Here is a 15,816-nt window from a genome sequence, read left to right as displayed (position 1 = left end):
ACCATCGAGCGACACCATCGAGCGACACCATCGAGCGACACTATCTCGCTTTGCTCGATAGTGTTATAACAAGCTAATCAGTATTGCTCCACTATCGAGCAAAGCGAGATAGGGTAAGGAGGGGGGAGGAGGGAAAGCTATTACCTATATACAAGTACATACAATTTGAACATTTGAACATATGAAAACGTATTAGCCAAAACTTTTTCGTAATTTTCCGCTTCCTTGCTCCTTGAGTTTCTCTGCATTTCTTTTAGCCTCCTAGTCAGTGCTGCTCCACTACCGAGCAGAGCGAGATAGTGTCGATCGCTCTGCTCAATAGTGTCGGGTGTGTAAAAGTGAGCCCTCCTTTCCAATTTCCTTTACAGCTTTATCCATCTTTCCTAGTCCGTTGTGCTCGATGGTGTGCCTCCTTTGTAATTTACTTTACAACTTTATCCTCTTGTGAGGGTGTGTAATATTGAGCCTCCTTCTCCTTATCTTCCGGAAACCATTTCATTTTAAGAACACTATATAGACTCAACCGATCTCCTGGTCTTCTCGAACTATAAGCGTTTCCGGTACCAATATATCTACTCTGCCTATTAATATCGTCGTAGTTTAAATTTGGATTATTTTCAGGAAAACCAGGTCTTTTCACACTTATAGCAAACTCATTATCGGAATTGTTTAAATCGGCATCATTTTCCAATTTATGACGCTGTTCTTTTTCATAGGCTATATGTTTTTTACCAATAAGGAATAACGACACGGCAATCGCGGCGAATATCCCGTATCTTCGAACGATACTTCTTTGGGTTTCTGTAGACCTTGCAGCAAGATTGTTCATCGACATGGTGAATAGTAGAACCACTCTTTAACGTAAACCTCTTTTCAAAGTAAAACCCCTTTTCTTTTAAGCCTTTGCTCTTAAGCTTTTGCTCTCAAGTTTTTTCTTTTAAAGCCTTTGCTTTCAAGCCTTTGCTCTCAAGTCTCTTCTTTTAAAGCCTTTTCTTTTAAAGCCTTTTCTTTTAAAGCCTTTGCCTGAGCTTCTTCTACAAAGAAAGCTTTGCAAGTTGATTTTTTTTTTTGACTTCTCCTTTTCTCTAAAGTCACGTGACTATGGTGTACTTTGACAAAAACAAAGATTTCGTGAAAGGCCACCAGCCAATTAATGAAGAAGGTGAATTGTTAATAGTAAAAAAGGTCACCTGATTTGGAACGAGATCAAGGAAAGATTTCAGTAAGGTGAAATCAACATTTATGGAATGGATAATGACAAATACAGCTACTTTTGATCAACAATTGTTTGTAAACAAGGGAGATTTGGTAAAAGAAACAAGTTGGAATAAAGAGGAGAGAACATCTTTGCCTTTTGTTGCAAAAGTGAGAAAATGAGAGAATGGGTCACATGATATACACGTGATGCTATCGACGCTATCGAGCAACACTATCGAGCAGAGCGAGATAGTGTTGTAACAAGCTAATCAGTATTGCTCCGCTATCGAGCAGAGCGAGATAGTGGTATAGCAAGCTAATCAGTATTGCTCCGCTATCGAGCAGAGCGAGATAGTGGTATAGCAAGCTAATCAGTATTGCTCCGCTATCGAGCAGAGCGAGATAGTGGTATAACAAGCTAATCAGTATTGCTCCGCTATCGAGCAGAGCTCAATAGTGTCTCTGGTCAGTGCTGCTCCACTATCTCGCTCTGCTCAATAGTGTCGATTGGAAATCGAAAAACGTGTACTTTTTCTTTTATTTTTCCCTCTTTTTTTGATTTGACCATTGTAATTTTTTTTTTAGTAAAAAGTTCCCAAAATAGTAGTTGTGCCAATTTGGGAACAAAATTGATTAAAATTTTAGGTAGTCTATCATTGACAATTTTATCAGTTTTTTGCTCTTTTTTGGTATTCTTTTTCCCGACACAACTACACTATCGAGCGAAGCGAGATAGTGGAGCACCCTTTGTAGCGATATTAGTGATGACACTATTGAGCAACCCTATCGAGCGAAGCGAGCTAGTGGAGCAACAAACAGGTGTTTTTGAGAGTAGTCAGTGCTGCTCCACTATCTCGCTCTGCTCAATAGTGTCGATTGGAAATCGAAAAACGTGTACTTTTTCTTTTATTTTTCCCTCTTTTTTTGATTTGACCATTGTAATTTTTTTTTTAGTAAAAAGTTCCCAAAATAGTAGTTGTGCCAATTTGGGAACAAAATTGATTAAAATTTTAGATAGTCTATCATTGACAATTTTATCAGTTTTTTCCTTTTTTTGGTATTCTTTTTCCCGACACTATCGACACTATCGAGCGAAGCTAGTGGAGCAGCACTGTTAAGCAACACTGACTGGCGGCCACCGACACTATCGACACTATCGAGCGAAGCGAGATAGTGGAGCACACTGACTACTCTCAAACCTCGACAATATCGAGCAGAGCGAGATGGTGGAGCACACTAGCTGCTATCGACACTAGTGATCCTCTAGTATAACTACACTAGCTGCTATCGACACTAGTGATCCTCTAGTACAACTACACTAACAGAGTGAAAGCCTAATACTAGTATAGTAATCTCCTCAAGTTGGTTGTTCACGTGTATCTCATGTAAGTTACCGAATCAATTAATTCACGTGTGCCTTGTTGTGATTATCAAATCAATTTAATCTCGTGTATCTCGTGTGACTTGATTATAATCTACTCGAGCAGAGCGATACTATCGAGCAGAGCGATACTATCGAGCAGAGCGACACTATCGAGCAGAGCGACACTATCGAGCAGAGCGAGATAGTGTCGCTCGATAGTGTCGATAGTGTTAAGAGCTAGTGCGGTTCATTATTGAGCAGAGCGAAATAGTGTCGATAGTGTTAAGAGCTAGTGTGCTCCACTATTGAGCAGAGCGAAATAGTGTCGATAGTGTCAAGAGCTAGTTTGCTCGATAGTGTCGCTCGATAGTGTCGCTCACGTGACCGAACCCCACTTTCTCTTTTGATGTTGCAGCTCAAGAAAAATCAGTGATTGATGTTGTTGTTGTTGTTGTTGTTGTTAATTTGCACATGACAAAAAACAGCCCATACAAAGAACACTTTTTATTCTCTCTACATTGTTTTAGTGCATTTCTATTGGCTGTGGCTCGATATTGTCAAGAGCTAGAGTGTCGACTAGTCGCTCGGCTCAATAGTGTCTAGTGTCAAGAGCTAGTGTGTTCCACTATCTCGCTTTGCTCGATAGTGTCACTCGATAGTGTCTAGTGTCTGCATTTATCAGCTCTTAAACCAATGTAACCAAAAACCCCGTCTTTTTTTTTCTTCCTTTGGTTCTAGTAATGAATTTATCGCGCTAGATCCGAGGCACTACTTACATACTACTCCACTAGCTCGCTTGGCACCTTCACGGCGAGAAAGAAGTGAGCGCAAAAGGCAAACAGCAGCGCGCGGACTTGGCTCAACCGTTTTCAATGTTCTATTAGTGAGTAGTGTCCCCCCTAGACTTTGTTCTATCATCCCATCTTCTCTTTGTCTCTTTGTCTCTCTCCTAACTGGTTTGTTTTGACATGTTTTGATTTTCCACCTTTATTTATTTTTCTCTTCTCTTTCCCTCTCATCTATTCCTTTTCCTTTAATCAATAATGTCAGATACGGAAGAAATAGCTCATGCAATTGCTGGAGCCGGTGGTGGCGCATTGTCAATGATTGTCACATATCCATTGGTAACTTTGTCAACCTTGGCTCAAACACAAGCTAAGAAAAAGAAGACAAAGACAAAGACGCTGGTGGAGGAGGAGGTGGTGGATAACTCCAATGGTGAACCCCATCATCTTGGCAATGGATGTCTATTGCAAAGATTGAAAAACAACTCTTCGTTTGTTGCTGCAAAAAAGATTATTAGTGATAAGGGAGTATCTGGCTTATATTCCGGTTTAGAGAGCGCTTTATATGGAATCATGCTCACAAATTTTATTTATTACTATTTTTACGAGTTGACTTCAAATATCTTTTTAAAAGCAAATAAGAAAAATAAGAGGAAACAAGCAGGATTATCCACGCTCCAATCGATTGTTACTGGGGCAATTGCTGGCGCTGTCACCTGTATTGGCACAAACCCATTTTGGGTCGCAAATACAAGAATGATGGTTGCTGCCGAGAAAAAGAATGAGGATGAACGAGAAGCTGGCAAAGCTGCTTCGTCAAATTCAACTTTCAAGACTATTTTGAATATCATTGAGAAAGATGGTGTTGGAACCTTGTTTGCGGGTGTTTTGCCTGCTTTGGTATTGGTAGTCAATCCAATTATTCAATATACAATTTTCGAGCAAATCAAAAATGCCATAATTGCAAATGGTGCTTCGTTTACATCAGTTAAAGCCTTTTTCATTGGAGCTTTTGGAAAATTGATTGCAACTTCTTTAACCTATCCATACATCACCTTAAAATCGAGATTCCATATCAAGAAGAAAGTTTTGAAACAAGAAAACGAAGAGAATGTTCCTCAATTATCAATGTTTCAGGAAATTAGAAAAATAATCAATGAAGAAGGTTTTGAGGGTTTATATGGTGGTTTAGTTATCAAGCTCAGTCAAAGTATTCTTACAACCGCTTTCTTATTCTACTTCAAAGAGGAATTGCTTGTTGGCAGTGTTAAGTTGGTGGAAATTTTCAAATTGTTAAACTTGAAAAAGCGGGTTAAAGCTTGAAGATTTTTGAATTGAAAAGCAAGTAGTAGACACTTTTTTCTTCTCCATTTTCATCTTCTCCCAGTGAAATTGTTTTAGTTAAAACTATGGAAAAGAAAACAATAAATTTTGATGATTTTAGTTTTGTTTTTGTAACAAACTCAATTTAGTAATACCTGTGGTAAAAGAATACAGCTCAAAAGTATATGTAATTGTAGTTATAAGTACTTTATAATCTCCGTATCAAGCAATATGGTCAACACTATCGAGCAGAGAGAGATAGTGGAGCAGCACTGGCTAGAGAAGATAACACCATATAAACTTGTCCATGCCCATAGAAATTGTCCATGTCCATAGAAATTGTCCATGCCCATAGAATTTGTCTATGCCCCTGTATCTGTGTAAAACTGTCTCGACTGTATCATACAAATGAAATAAGCTCTCTCATATATATATTTTTTTCTTTTTGGGTGCAAAAAAAAAAATATAATACACAAATCAAGGCTATTATATAGCAAATACAACTATTCTGACTTGATGTAGACAATAAAAGTGCAGTTTAGCATTTTGTCTATTTGAGAAATTGCCGAGAGTTTAGAGGATCTAATCTTTTGAACCATGTGTATATACAACTACTAAGAATACAATGAAGCTAGGTCCTCAATTTGCCCAAAAACTAGCTGAATTGACTCAGCAATCTTTTATATTCTTGCTATGGTTACAACTGTTGGTGCACATCTCATTACTAAACCTTTGATTAGCATGGGTTGATCCAAGGATAGACAATTGATCCAAGGGTAGACAATTGATCCAAGGGTAGACAATTGATCCAAGGGTAGACAATTGATCCAAGGGTAGACAATTGATCCAAGGGTAGACAATTGATCCACAGAATGGCGCAAGAGTTTATTTTTTTTCAAACGCAGCAAAATAATAGCAAAGTGAATTGTGACATTGTAGAATAAATAAAATCATTGTGTTCGAAATGGACTAGGACTATAAAAAATTCTTTCTTTTTCTGTTTATTCTCGTAATTACTGCCTTAGTAGGGGCATTGTTTGTTGCTGTTGCTGTTGCTGTGAGTAGCATTTATTTCTATAACTTCCATTATGCGTCACGTGATACATTCAACAAAGTTGTACTTGAAAAGTAAGTGGTGGTCTACTATGTTCAGGTTATTAGAGGGCTCAATGAGGGCCCCACGTGAAACTCTTGTGGCTTCTCATAAAGCTACTACGAAACCGAGGTCTCATCTCTTTACTGGTTCTGGTTAAACACGTGTATTTCTTTTTTCTTTTTTAGTACGCTTTGCAGTCGTCGGTGAAAATTTCGCCGAAAAGCAAACGTCGGGTCAGTTATACCCCACGTTGGCATACGCAAAGAAATGATCTCATCACGAATTCGGCCCAAAAAAAAAAATGAATATGGTTAAAAGGAAAGGGATTTAAAGGTTGTTTTTTTTTCACCGGATGGGGAGAGTACTTTAAATAGTTGTTGCTTATATCATATTTTCTCCTTGTGGCGGGTGTTTGTTAGTTTGTAAAAGTTAACTTTCCAGCTTTTGTAGTCATGATCAACGTATTTAAACCACCAACGTTGTATCCAAGATATGCGGTTTCTAACGATACTTCTTCTGCTTCGATATTACAATATAACGGTAGTAGTCTATCTGAAACACCCATCTTGCCCTTTAATTACACGATAGAAGGCTTGACTCGAGATGTTTATCCCAAGCCATTACATTCTCACAACGATTATTGGAGAAAGCACCCGTTATTCGATGCTCTAGGGGTCGGTGCTGTATCTATTGAAAGCGATATTTGGCATTTCCCAAAGAACTATACTTTGCAAAGAACAACTACAGAGTCTACCGATGTAACAACAACACCAAATGAAACTTTATATTTCCGCAATGACGAAATTTACGTTGGTCATAACCAAGTGTTTTTGCACCCAATCAATACGCTATTTAATTTATATCTTAACCCTTTGTTTCAGTTTTTGCAATATGCTAACCCTGACTTTGAATTTACTGATGGTAGTGGCAATGCATTGCTAGGTGAGACTCTGGCCACTCAAGCTACTAAGCATAGCATTTTTTATAATGATCCTGAACAACAAGTGTACCTTTGGTTCGACTTTAAAACGGAACCCAACTCAACATACGATGCTTTGAAACCACTTTTGAAACCATTTATTGATAGCAGTTATTTGACGTATTACAATGCAACTGATGATACTTTACATCAAGGACCATTGGTTTTGACAATAACTGGAAACTTGCCAGTTGAGAAAGTTCAAGAAGAATCGGTTCGCTATGTCTTTTTGGATGGCCCGTTAAGTTCTTTCAACTCATCAGCAGATGACGATTATTTGCAAAAATGGAGTAAATTATCAAGAATTGCTAGTGGTGGAATTGAGGAGTTGTTGGGAGATCAATATAATACAAGTTTAAGGAATAAGTTTGATGAAACTCAAAAGGAGACACTAAAGGGGCATTTCGATGTGGCTCATAAATATGGACTAGGTACTAGAGTATGGGGGGATATTACCTGGCCTTTGAACTTAGTTGATCTGCATTTAGCCGATTTGTTCCAATTGGGTTCTGATTTGATAAATGTAGATGATTTACAAAGAGCAAAAAACTTGCTTTTTTGAGATAAGCTAGACTATTTTAGACAATATGAATTGTATTTACCATTTATATTCTACGAAAATTCACGTTTCAATAGCTCATAAGTGTAAAATAGTAGTGCATTTGCAGGTATACACCGTATCATGGTGATCCCTAACCCATTATACAAGTTTAACACCCCACCTTTTTTCAGTAATAATTTCCTAGTTTCCTGCCAAAAACCAGTTGTTAAATGTTTATCCTTGGTGTTATTTAAAATGTCATGAGTTTGGATATTTGATTTTATAGTATCTATAGGGAAAATGCAAAAGTTGAAGGTTATCCCAGCCATGGCACCACTGAATAATGATTGTATATTATCATTCTTGATAATGGTTGGGCTGGTGGTACTCTTAAAGTGGGTGTTGATATATTCGTATGTACCGAACCAAATTGCGGTTCCAAAAACTTCTCTAATCATTGTGGATTCCAATCCTTTCCATAAACCACTAATACCATTATTCTTTAATGTTGACTTTATAATAGAAGTATATGAATGTGACAAAGTGCTACCTCCACCGCCACCAATTAAGTTGACAACTTGTAACTGGCACTTTACCAACTCGACTGGTGTCAATACAAAGCTAGCCATAAACCCGGCAAACCCGCCCGCGACACATTTACTCCAAAGTGGGAGTATATCAGTATCTGTAACTTTTAGGCTTTTAGCAAATTTCATCGATGCATAATTATAGCTACTGAACAAAATAGCAGTCTCTAAAGACGCCCCAAGAAGAGGCGCCTTCAACCCTTTATAAAAACCATCAACTATTCCTTCACAATGGTACGTTTCCGAAATCATCTTTATTGTGGATACATTTCTTGAATGATTTGATTGTAGTCGAACTTTTATCGTATCAAGCGGAAATTCAACTAATTTACCAACCATACCTGAGATTGCCCCAAACGTGATTTCCTTTACAGGATGAATACTATTATCTCCATGGTGATATCGTATTTCATTTTCCTCCATATTGTCCCACCACCCAAAACTATTTACTGCCAAATAGAATTGTAAAGTTTATCCATCTATATATATATCTATATCTATATCTATATATCAAATGAAAAAAGGTGAAAAAAGTGAAAAATTAAAATGCGATGAGTAAAAAAAAATTACTTGATAAGCCCGATGCGGGACTCGAACCCGCAGCCTTGAGATTAAAAGTCTCACGCTCTAGCCGATTGAGCTAACCAGGCTGTTAGCTGATGTTGAACGACTGGACGCGTGAAACACTAGGTGATTAGACGACTAGATGACTAGACGACTAGATGACTAGACGAGTGAAACGAGTCTAGTCGATAGAAAGGGTAGACGACTAGACGAGTGAAACGAGTAGAGAGAGACTAGTTGGTAAAAAGAGTAGAGAGAGACTAGTCATAACTGCAACAAGCTGGGTGTACATCTCCACTATCTCGCTTTGCTCGATAGTGTCATAACTGCAACAAGCTGGGTGTACATCTCCACTATCTCGCTTTGCTCGATAGTGTCATAACTGCAACAAGCTGGGTGTACATCTCCACTATCTCGCTTTGCTCGATAGTGTCATAACTGCAACAAGCTGGGTGTACATCTCCACTATCTCGCTTTGCTCGATAGTGTCATAACTGCAACAAGCTGGGTGTACATCTCCACTATCTCGCTTTGCTCGATAGTGGCGAGAATGTCGCTCTGCTCGATAGTCAAGTCTCACTATTTATTTTTTCCCCCTAATTCCCTCCCCATGAAACTCGCAGGCTCGTGCGTAAGCGCGTTAATCCTCAATGTTGGGGAAACGTGCAAGTTGTGAAAGTTGTGAAAGTTGTGAAATTCGTTAAATTCGTTAAATATGTGAAAAGCCGCGGGTGAAAAATTTCACCAATTGAAAAACTCTCCTCAACAACTCTTTATAGACGAGACGAGACGAGACAAGACAAGACAAGATCAAAAGCAAATGTCTTCCCAAACAGATCTTACCAAGTTGACTCAAGAGTTGAATACTCTTGTTCAGGATATTCAATTCCTTGTCCGTAATTTGCCATATTATATCACCATCAATCAAGAGCTTCTTTATACTATCGCTTGTATATCATTCAATCCTATATTTTGGAACGTTGTAGCGCGTTTGGAATACCGTACTCACTTTATTACCAAGATTGTTGGTTCGGCAAGAAGAGGGTGCTATTTATTAGCATTGGTCATTTTTTCACTTGGTGTTTATCGTGATCATGTGTATAGAAATTGTCTTCTTAATCAACCAACTTACCAACCACTTGTTGATTCAACAATAGTCAAAAGTATAGCAATGGCTACATTTGGTTTTGGTAATGTTTTGGTCATTAGCTCGATGTGGGCCTTGCGTATTACTGGTACTTACTTGGGTGACTATTTCGGCATATTGATGAAGCAAAGAGTTACTAATTTCCCATTCAATATCAATGATAACCCAATGTATAATGGATCTACTTTATGTTTCTTGGGTACTGCTTTATGGTACGGAAAACCAGCAGGTATTGCTATTTCCTTGTTTGTTTTCATCATGTACAAGGTTGCTTTAATGTTTGAAGAGCCATTCACAGCTAAGATTTATGCTAATCGTGCCAAATTGGATTAGAGAGGATGTATAGCACTATCGAGCAGAGCGTAGTGGAGCAGCACTTGATAGCAGCACTTGATAGCAGCACTTGATAGCTGCACTTGATAGCAGCACTTGATAGCAGCACTTGATAGCAGCACTTGATAGCAGCACTTGATAGCAGCTCCACTATCTAGCTTCGCTCGAAAGTGTCGTAGCTAGTCAGTGTGCTCCACTATCTCGCTTCGCTCGAAAGTGTTTGATGAGCCATTCACAGCTAAGGTTTATGCTAATCGTGCCAAACTGGATTAGAGAGGATGTATAGGAGTATGTATATATATAGAGACAAGTCTGATTTATTATGCCGCCAAAAACACGCCTTGTAGTATTAAAAACGAAAACACCTTGTAGTATTAAAAGAAGAAGAAAGTGAATGTGTAGAACTGAAGAGAGTTTTAATTCTGAAAAATAAATGCAAATAAAAGAGCAACAAGAGGATTGAATCTGTGGAGTAAACCGTAAAGTGATTTGTATTGTATCGTCTGGTGTGGAGTAGTGTGATGATGCCTGCTCATTAATTAAAGTCAAATACTCCTGAAACGCCATGGTTTACAACATGTTGTAATGATAAAGATTGGAATTTCTCAGAAGAATTATGATAGTATAACCCACTGATTGAGCCACTTTTGAATCCATTATTATGTGACTTACCACCACCGATATTCAAAACGATATAATAGAATCCTTCAAATGATGCATTTGGAATCAGTTTAATTCTTGAATCTGGTAATAAAAACTCTTCTTTCCATCTCATATAAATTAATCGATCCTTATTCATAGCTTCATTAATATCGCCACGATGGATGTTTTCCAATTTTGACTTGAACTGTTCTGTAGATAATGTTGATGAATTTGTCAATTTTTTCCAATGTTCCAAATCATTTTGGGGATAAGATCCCCATTCCTTATTCTCTGACATAAATGAGTAACCTTTCAATAGCGGTTTCTGGTAATGGTGGTGGCGAGATGTTGGGGTATTTAGTGGATTATTGATAACTTCTCCTTTGAAATATGTTGTAATTTCCGAATGATCTTTAGTTAATCCATTTATTTGTAAAAAACCGGTAACCATTGAATTATACAAATCGACAGTTTTAAACTCGACTTTAATGAGAAATCTTGATTTACCCGATTGTTGTTCCCCGACAAATTGTGCATTTGGTTGTAAATATTGTGAATAAAATAATGGTGACTCCGAGTGGAAACGCTGCTGTTGATGTCCTTTGGTCAAGATATTCAAATTACTGAATGAGTTGAAGTAATCAAGATTGTACCTCCTAACTGGTTTTTTTTGTGGTTTTGAAATTGTTTTTGAGGTTATCGCTTGATGCGAGAGGTTGGCGGGTATGGTGGTGGCGGGTATGGTTGTGGTGGTGGTGGTGGTGGTGGTAAAAGTTGGTGGATGTATATGAGTTGATGCAATAGGACACAGCGTAGTGGGGCTACTACTATTCAAAGTATTGGCACGTTTGTTTGGTATATCATGATTATTTGCATATATGGGATTACTCAGTGAATCTATAAAGGGAAGCGATTTACTGTGGATACAGTCATGAGGAGTATTTATGTGAAATTGAGCGTCATTGGTCAAGCTAGTATCATCATGATACGATTTCGTTTCCTTTAATTGTTGTAGTTGCTGTAATTTTAAAAATTGTTGAAGTTGCTGTTGTTGAGTAGGTAGTTCGTCCTCAACTCGAGCTTGAGCTTGAGGTTGAGGTTGAGGTTGAGGTTGAGTTTCAGTTTCAGTTTCAGTTTCGGTTGTTTGTACATTTAAGCTTGAAGATTGTGTTCCCCTATTTGAGGGACAAGTATTGATTTCCGTCACTGGCATGTTATGATAACAAATTTACCAAGTATAGATATAGCAATAAGAAGAAGCTCTCGAATAGATAAGCAGAAACAAATATATATATATATATATAGGGGGAGAGAGAGAGAGAGAAGAGATAGATAAATAAGATGCACACGGGTTTGATATGTCAAAAATTTCAAGATGACAATAATCTGTGAAACGGATCAGGTAGCTCAGATAGCACCAGTTGAACCCAATAGGTTTTTAACTCAGCGAAATAGCCAATAGGTTTTTAACTCAGTTAAATAGCGTACCAGGTCAATATAGTTTGTTAACAAAAGCCAAAAGGTGAGTGAGTAGTGCATAACTGATTGGCGCGCGCGCTTTTTTTTTTCTTTTTTCTCTTGAGCTAAAATGGTTTTGTGAGATTAGCGTCACGGTGATATCGCAATTAAGACACTATCGAGCGACACTAGCTCTTGACACTATCTTGCTCTACTCGATAGTGGAGCACACTAGCTCTTGACACTATCGACACTATCGAGCGACACTATCTTGCTCTACTCGATAGTGGAGCACACTAGCTCTTGACACTATTGACACTATCTTGTTCTACTCGATAGTAAAGCAGCACTGATTGTCACCGATACTTGCCTACTACTTGGGTCGTGTCTTTTCCTGTTTTCCTGAACTAGGTATATGACTAGGTATATATTTTTCCCTATTCTATACATGCTATGTTTAGTATATATTTTCAAATATAAGGTATAGAGTATGATATAATAAAGTTTAGCGACACGACACGACACGAGACTATCAACACGACACTATCGAGCGCAGCGAGATAGTGGAGCAGCACTGACCGTCGACATCATTAACACTATCGACACGACACTATCGACACGACACTATCGAGCGCAGCGAGATAGTGGAGCAGCACTGACCGTCGACATCATTAACACTATCGACACGACACTATCGACACGACACTATCGAGCGCAGCGAGATAGTGGAGCAGCACTGACCGTCGACATCATTAACACTATCGACACGACACTATCGACACGACACTATCGAGCGCAGCGAGATAGTGGAGCAGCACTGTCCGTCGACAGCATTGACACTAGCTCTTGACACTATCGACACTATCGAGCGACACTATCTCGCTTTGCTCGATAGTGTCGCTCTGCTCGATAGTGTCGCTCTGCTCGATAGTGTCGATATATATTGATTAAATTGCTGTTTATTTTAGTTGCGTTTTAAATTCTGTTGCGACACTATCGAGCAAAGGGAGATACTGCACACTAGCTGCCACCGACTCTTGCCTACTACTTAATTAGCTGTTTGATACTTGCGTCTTGATTCTATTTACTTTATACTTATGTTGATTGTCTATGGGTGTCTATTTACTTTGAGTATCTTATTTTCGGTGCCGACAATTAAGCTTTACACATATTTCAACCAATCGTCATCAAAGAGCAAATTTATTTTATTTTTTCCCCTTTTTACTAAATGATAGTGTCGGTGTAGTGTAGCTCCACTATCTCGCTCCACTCGATAGTTTAGAATGTATATACATACGACATACAAGATATTACTTTTCTTTTCTTCTTCTCACCCCTGGTGCATCTATATTAGTGCACCTACATATATGTAAATGTGTGGCTGAAGCAGAGACATATAGGGTAAGCAAATTTGCTCTCAAAATTACATCACCTTCTATTCTTTTCCTTATAACTGATGACCTAGTTGGTTTCTCAAACTTGCAAACACTATCGAGCGGAGCGAGATAGTGGAGCTGCACTGACTACACCAACACTATCATTTAAAGTGACACTCTGCTATTAAACACTATCGAATGCACTCTGCTCGATAGTGGTGCAATCAAATCAAACCGGTGTGTTCCACTATCAAATGCACTACTATCTCACTCTGCTCGATAGTTGTGCAATATAGAGATGATCCTAGCTACTACAACACATTCCGCCTCTCTGCTCTCTACATACTCCTCCACTAGGGAGCGAAGCGAGATGATTCTAGTATAAAGATAATCACCAGTATGCAGAATCATTATGCAGAATCATTATGTAGAATCATTCAGTATGCAGATAATCACCAGTATGCAGAATCATTCAATATGCAGAGAAGATCACCATTTTATTCTTTTCCTTGAGTAGCAAGTATCAAATCAGTACAAGACACTATTATCATACATTTCAATTTTGCTTTTCGCAGCAAGTCCTTACTGGATTGTCGCGAAATCACTTTGTTTATTATTTTGCGACGAAATATTATGACCCAGTAAATCTACCCCAGACTTTCTCAAATAGACTCTTTAAAAGACAGACTACTTTACAGACAGACTCTAGACAAATTCTACATAAACTAATTTTCAGACATACTAATTTTTTCAGACATACTAATTTTCAGACAGACTCTAGACAAACTATTTTTTAGACAGACTACTTTTCAGACAGACACTAGTCAGACTACTTTTCAGTCAATAGTGTTCCACTAGCTCGCTCTGCTCAATAGTGTTATAACAAGCTACTAAGTACTGCTCGATAGTATTTAACAAGCTAGTCAGTTTAACAAGCTAGTCATTGTTTTAACAAACCAATCAGTGCTGCTCACTATCTCGCTCTGCTCGATAGTGCCTTTGCTCGATAGTGCCTTTGCTCGATAGTTTTCTATCCAATGGAACCAATAATAACGCCAATGAGTCCGATGCATCCTGCACCAAACGAAGAAATCAATCCGCTTAGTCTCCCCACAACACAGCTAGAAAACAACGATATTGATCTAAATCCAGATTTATATGACGATGATGACAAATCACCTCCATCAACACTACAAAATAATGCGAATCTTGCTGAGGAAGAGTTAAAGGACCACAATGAGGCAATGAGAGAGCTCGAACAACTGAAACAGTTTAGCAATGCCGATATTTACAAATTGCATCAAGTTACTTTGCCATTTACTGAGTCTTATCGATTGTTCACTGCTAAATTTGATTCTTTCCCCCCAGTATATACATCTCCAATTACATCGGACCAACAATCAAAACTTATCAGGTACTTGGATGAACAACTCCTTCAAATCCAAAGAAAGTTTGTAAAACAACAAGCAGAAACAACTGTTTCATATTCTTGTCCTCGATTGATTCAAGATTTAGATTCTGTAATTGATCTACTTTGGGTTTCCATTGCACAAAAGCAACGTCTTTTTGGCCAAGAAGAGTACTATATCAAGATATTGGGTGATTTGGAAGATTATATAAACCATTACAAAACATTATTTGATGAATTATGGATCAACTCAAATGTACGAGATAAATTTCTTGATTTAGATCGAAAAAAGATGATTGCCTTCTTCAAGTTTATCCAGAAATTGGACTTGCAGTTAAGCTTGTTGATTGACGGGTATGACAAGCTAGGGAAAGTTCATGTAGCAGAGGAAAAGAATGACGGCGATATTAGCATCACCAACAATAATGGTAGGGGTGTAGCCATTGCCCGTAATTTACAGAAATTTAGTGCTACGGAATTAGTCAGATTATTTCCAATTATATCGCGATTGAGACTTGCTATAATTGAGAAAATCGATTCCTTGAGAAAGAAAGTTACAGATGAAAGTATAAGAGACGTTTTGGAATTAGAGGTGAGCAGAATATTTGAAGGTGTTCTTGAACGTTCATGTTAGACACTATCGAGCGACACTATCGAGCGACACTATCGAGCGACACTATCGAACGGAGCGAGATAGTGGAGCAATACTTAGTAGCTTGTTACAACACTATCTCGCTCTGCTCGATAGTGGAGCAATACTTAGTAGTTTGTTACAACACTATCTCGCTCTGCTCGATAGTGTTTCTCGATAGTGTTGCTCGACAGTGTTGCTCGATAGTGTTTCTCGATTGTGTTGCTCGGTAGTGTTTCTCGATAGTGTTGCTCGGTAGTGTTGCTCGGTAGTGTTGCTCGACAGTGTTGCTCGATAGTGCTGGTTCGTTGTCTAGTCAACTTGTATGATATGATCTTCACCAACAAGTTCTTGTTATACGTTTCTCTTTTTTTTTTTCAATTTAT

At 38.3% G+C, this 15,816-nt stretch overlaps 7 protein-coding genes across 7 annotated transcripts; 4 read left to right on the top strand and 3 right to left on the bottom strand. All coding sequences in view use genetic code 12, as the record gives it.

Annotated features, from left to right (window-relative positions):
* Nucleotides 1-421: 421 nt before the first annotated feature.
* Nucleotides 422-829, bottom strand: KGF56_000990 (uncharacterized protein; the record flags this gene model as incomplete). The annotated part of the gene is made up of 1 exon (XM_049326956.1): nucleotides 422-829. One exon carries the CDS (start codon nucleotides 827-829, stop codon nucleotides 422-424), a length of 408 nt encoding a protein of 135 aa, XP_049181893.1.
* A 2,774-nt stretch (nucleotides 830-3,603) lies between these two features.
* On the top strand, nucleotides 3,604-4,668 carry KGF56_000989 (uncharacterized protein; the record flags this gene model as incomplete). The annotated part of the gene is made up of 1 exon (XM_049326954.1): nucleotides 3,604-4,668. The coding sequence occupies one exon, from the start codon at nucleotides 3,604-3,606 to the stop codon at nucleotides 4,666-4,668; it is 1,065 nt and encodes a 354-aa protein (XP_049181892.1).
* A 1,548-nt stretch (nucleotides 4,669-6,216) lies between these two features.
* On the top strand, nucleotides 6,217-7,305 carry KGF56_000988 (uncharacterized protein; the record flags this gene model as incomplete). Its single annotated transcript, XM_049326953.1, has 1 exon — nucleotides 6,217-7,305. One exon carries the CDS (start codon nucleotides 6,217-6,219, stop codon nucleotides 7,303-7,305), a length of 1,089 nt encoding a protein of 362 aa, XP_049181891.1.
* Nucleotides 7,306-7,355: 50 nt separating this feature from the next.
* ARG11 (Arg11p) lies at nucleotides 7,356-8,294 on the bottom strand (the record flags this gene model as incomplete). Its single annotated transcript, XM_049326952.1, has 2 exons — nucleotides 7,356-8,038; nucleotides 8,213-8,294. The coding sequence occupies 2 exons, from the start codon at nucleotides 8,292-8,294 to the stop codon at nucleotides 7,356-7,358; spliced, it is 765 nt and encodes a 254-aa protein (XP_049181890.1).
* A 961-nt stretch (nucleotides 8,295-9,255) lies between these two features.
* Nucleotides 9,256-9,915, top strand: OPI3 (bifunctional phosphatidyl-N-methylethanolamine N-methyltransferase/phosphatidyl-N-dimethylethanolamine N-methyltransferase; the record flags this gene model as incomplete). The annotated part of the gene is made up of 1 exon (XM_049326951.1): nucleotides 9,256-9,915. One exon carries the CDS (start codon nucleotides 9,256-9,258, stop codon nucleotides 9,913-9,915), a length of 660 nt encoding a protein of 219 aa, XP_049181889.1.
* A 535-nt stretch (nucleotides 9,916-10,450) lies between these two features.
* KGF56_000985 (glucose-induced degradation complex subunit) lies at nucleotides 10,451-11,770 on the bottom strand (the record flags this gene model as incomplete). The annotated part of the gene is made up of 1 exon (XM_049326950.1): nucleotides 10,451-11,770. The coding sequence occupies one exon, from the start codon at nucleotides 11,768-11,770 to the stop codon at nucleotides 10,451-10,453; it is 1,320 nt and encodes a 439-aa protein (XP_049181888.1).
* A 2,658-nt stretch (nucleotides 11,771-14,428) lies between these two features.
* Nucleotides 14,429-15,433, top strand: KGF56_000984 (TFIIH complex subunit; the record flags this gene model as incomplete). Its single annotated transcript, XM_049326949.1, has 1 exon — nucleotides 14,429-15,433. The coding sequence occupies one exon, from the start codon at nucleotides 14,429-14,431 to the stop codon at nucleotides 15,431-15,433; it is 1,005 nt and encodes a 334-aa protein (XP_049181887.1).
* Between the last annotated feature and the right edge of the window lie 383 nt (nucleotides 15,434-15,816).

This window comes from Candida oxycetoniae (assembly GCF_023343755.2).
Source record: "Candida oxycetoniae strain CBS 10844 chromosome Unknown scaffold4, whole genome shotgun sequence".
Lineage (NCBI taxonomy): Eukaryota > Fungi > Ascomycota > Pichiomycetes > Serinales > Debaryomycetaceae > Lodderomyces > Lodderomyces oxycetoniae.
This window is presented reverse-complemented; position numbering and strand designations above follow the sequence as displayed.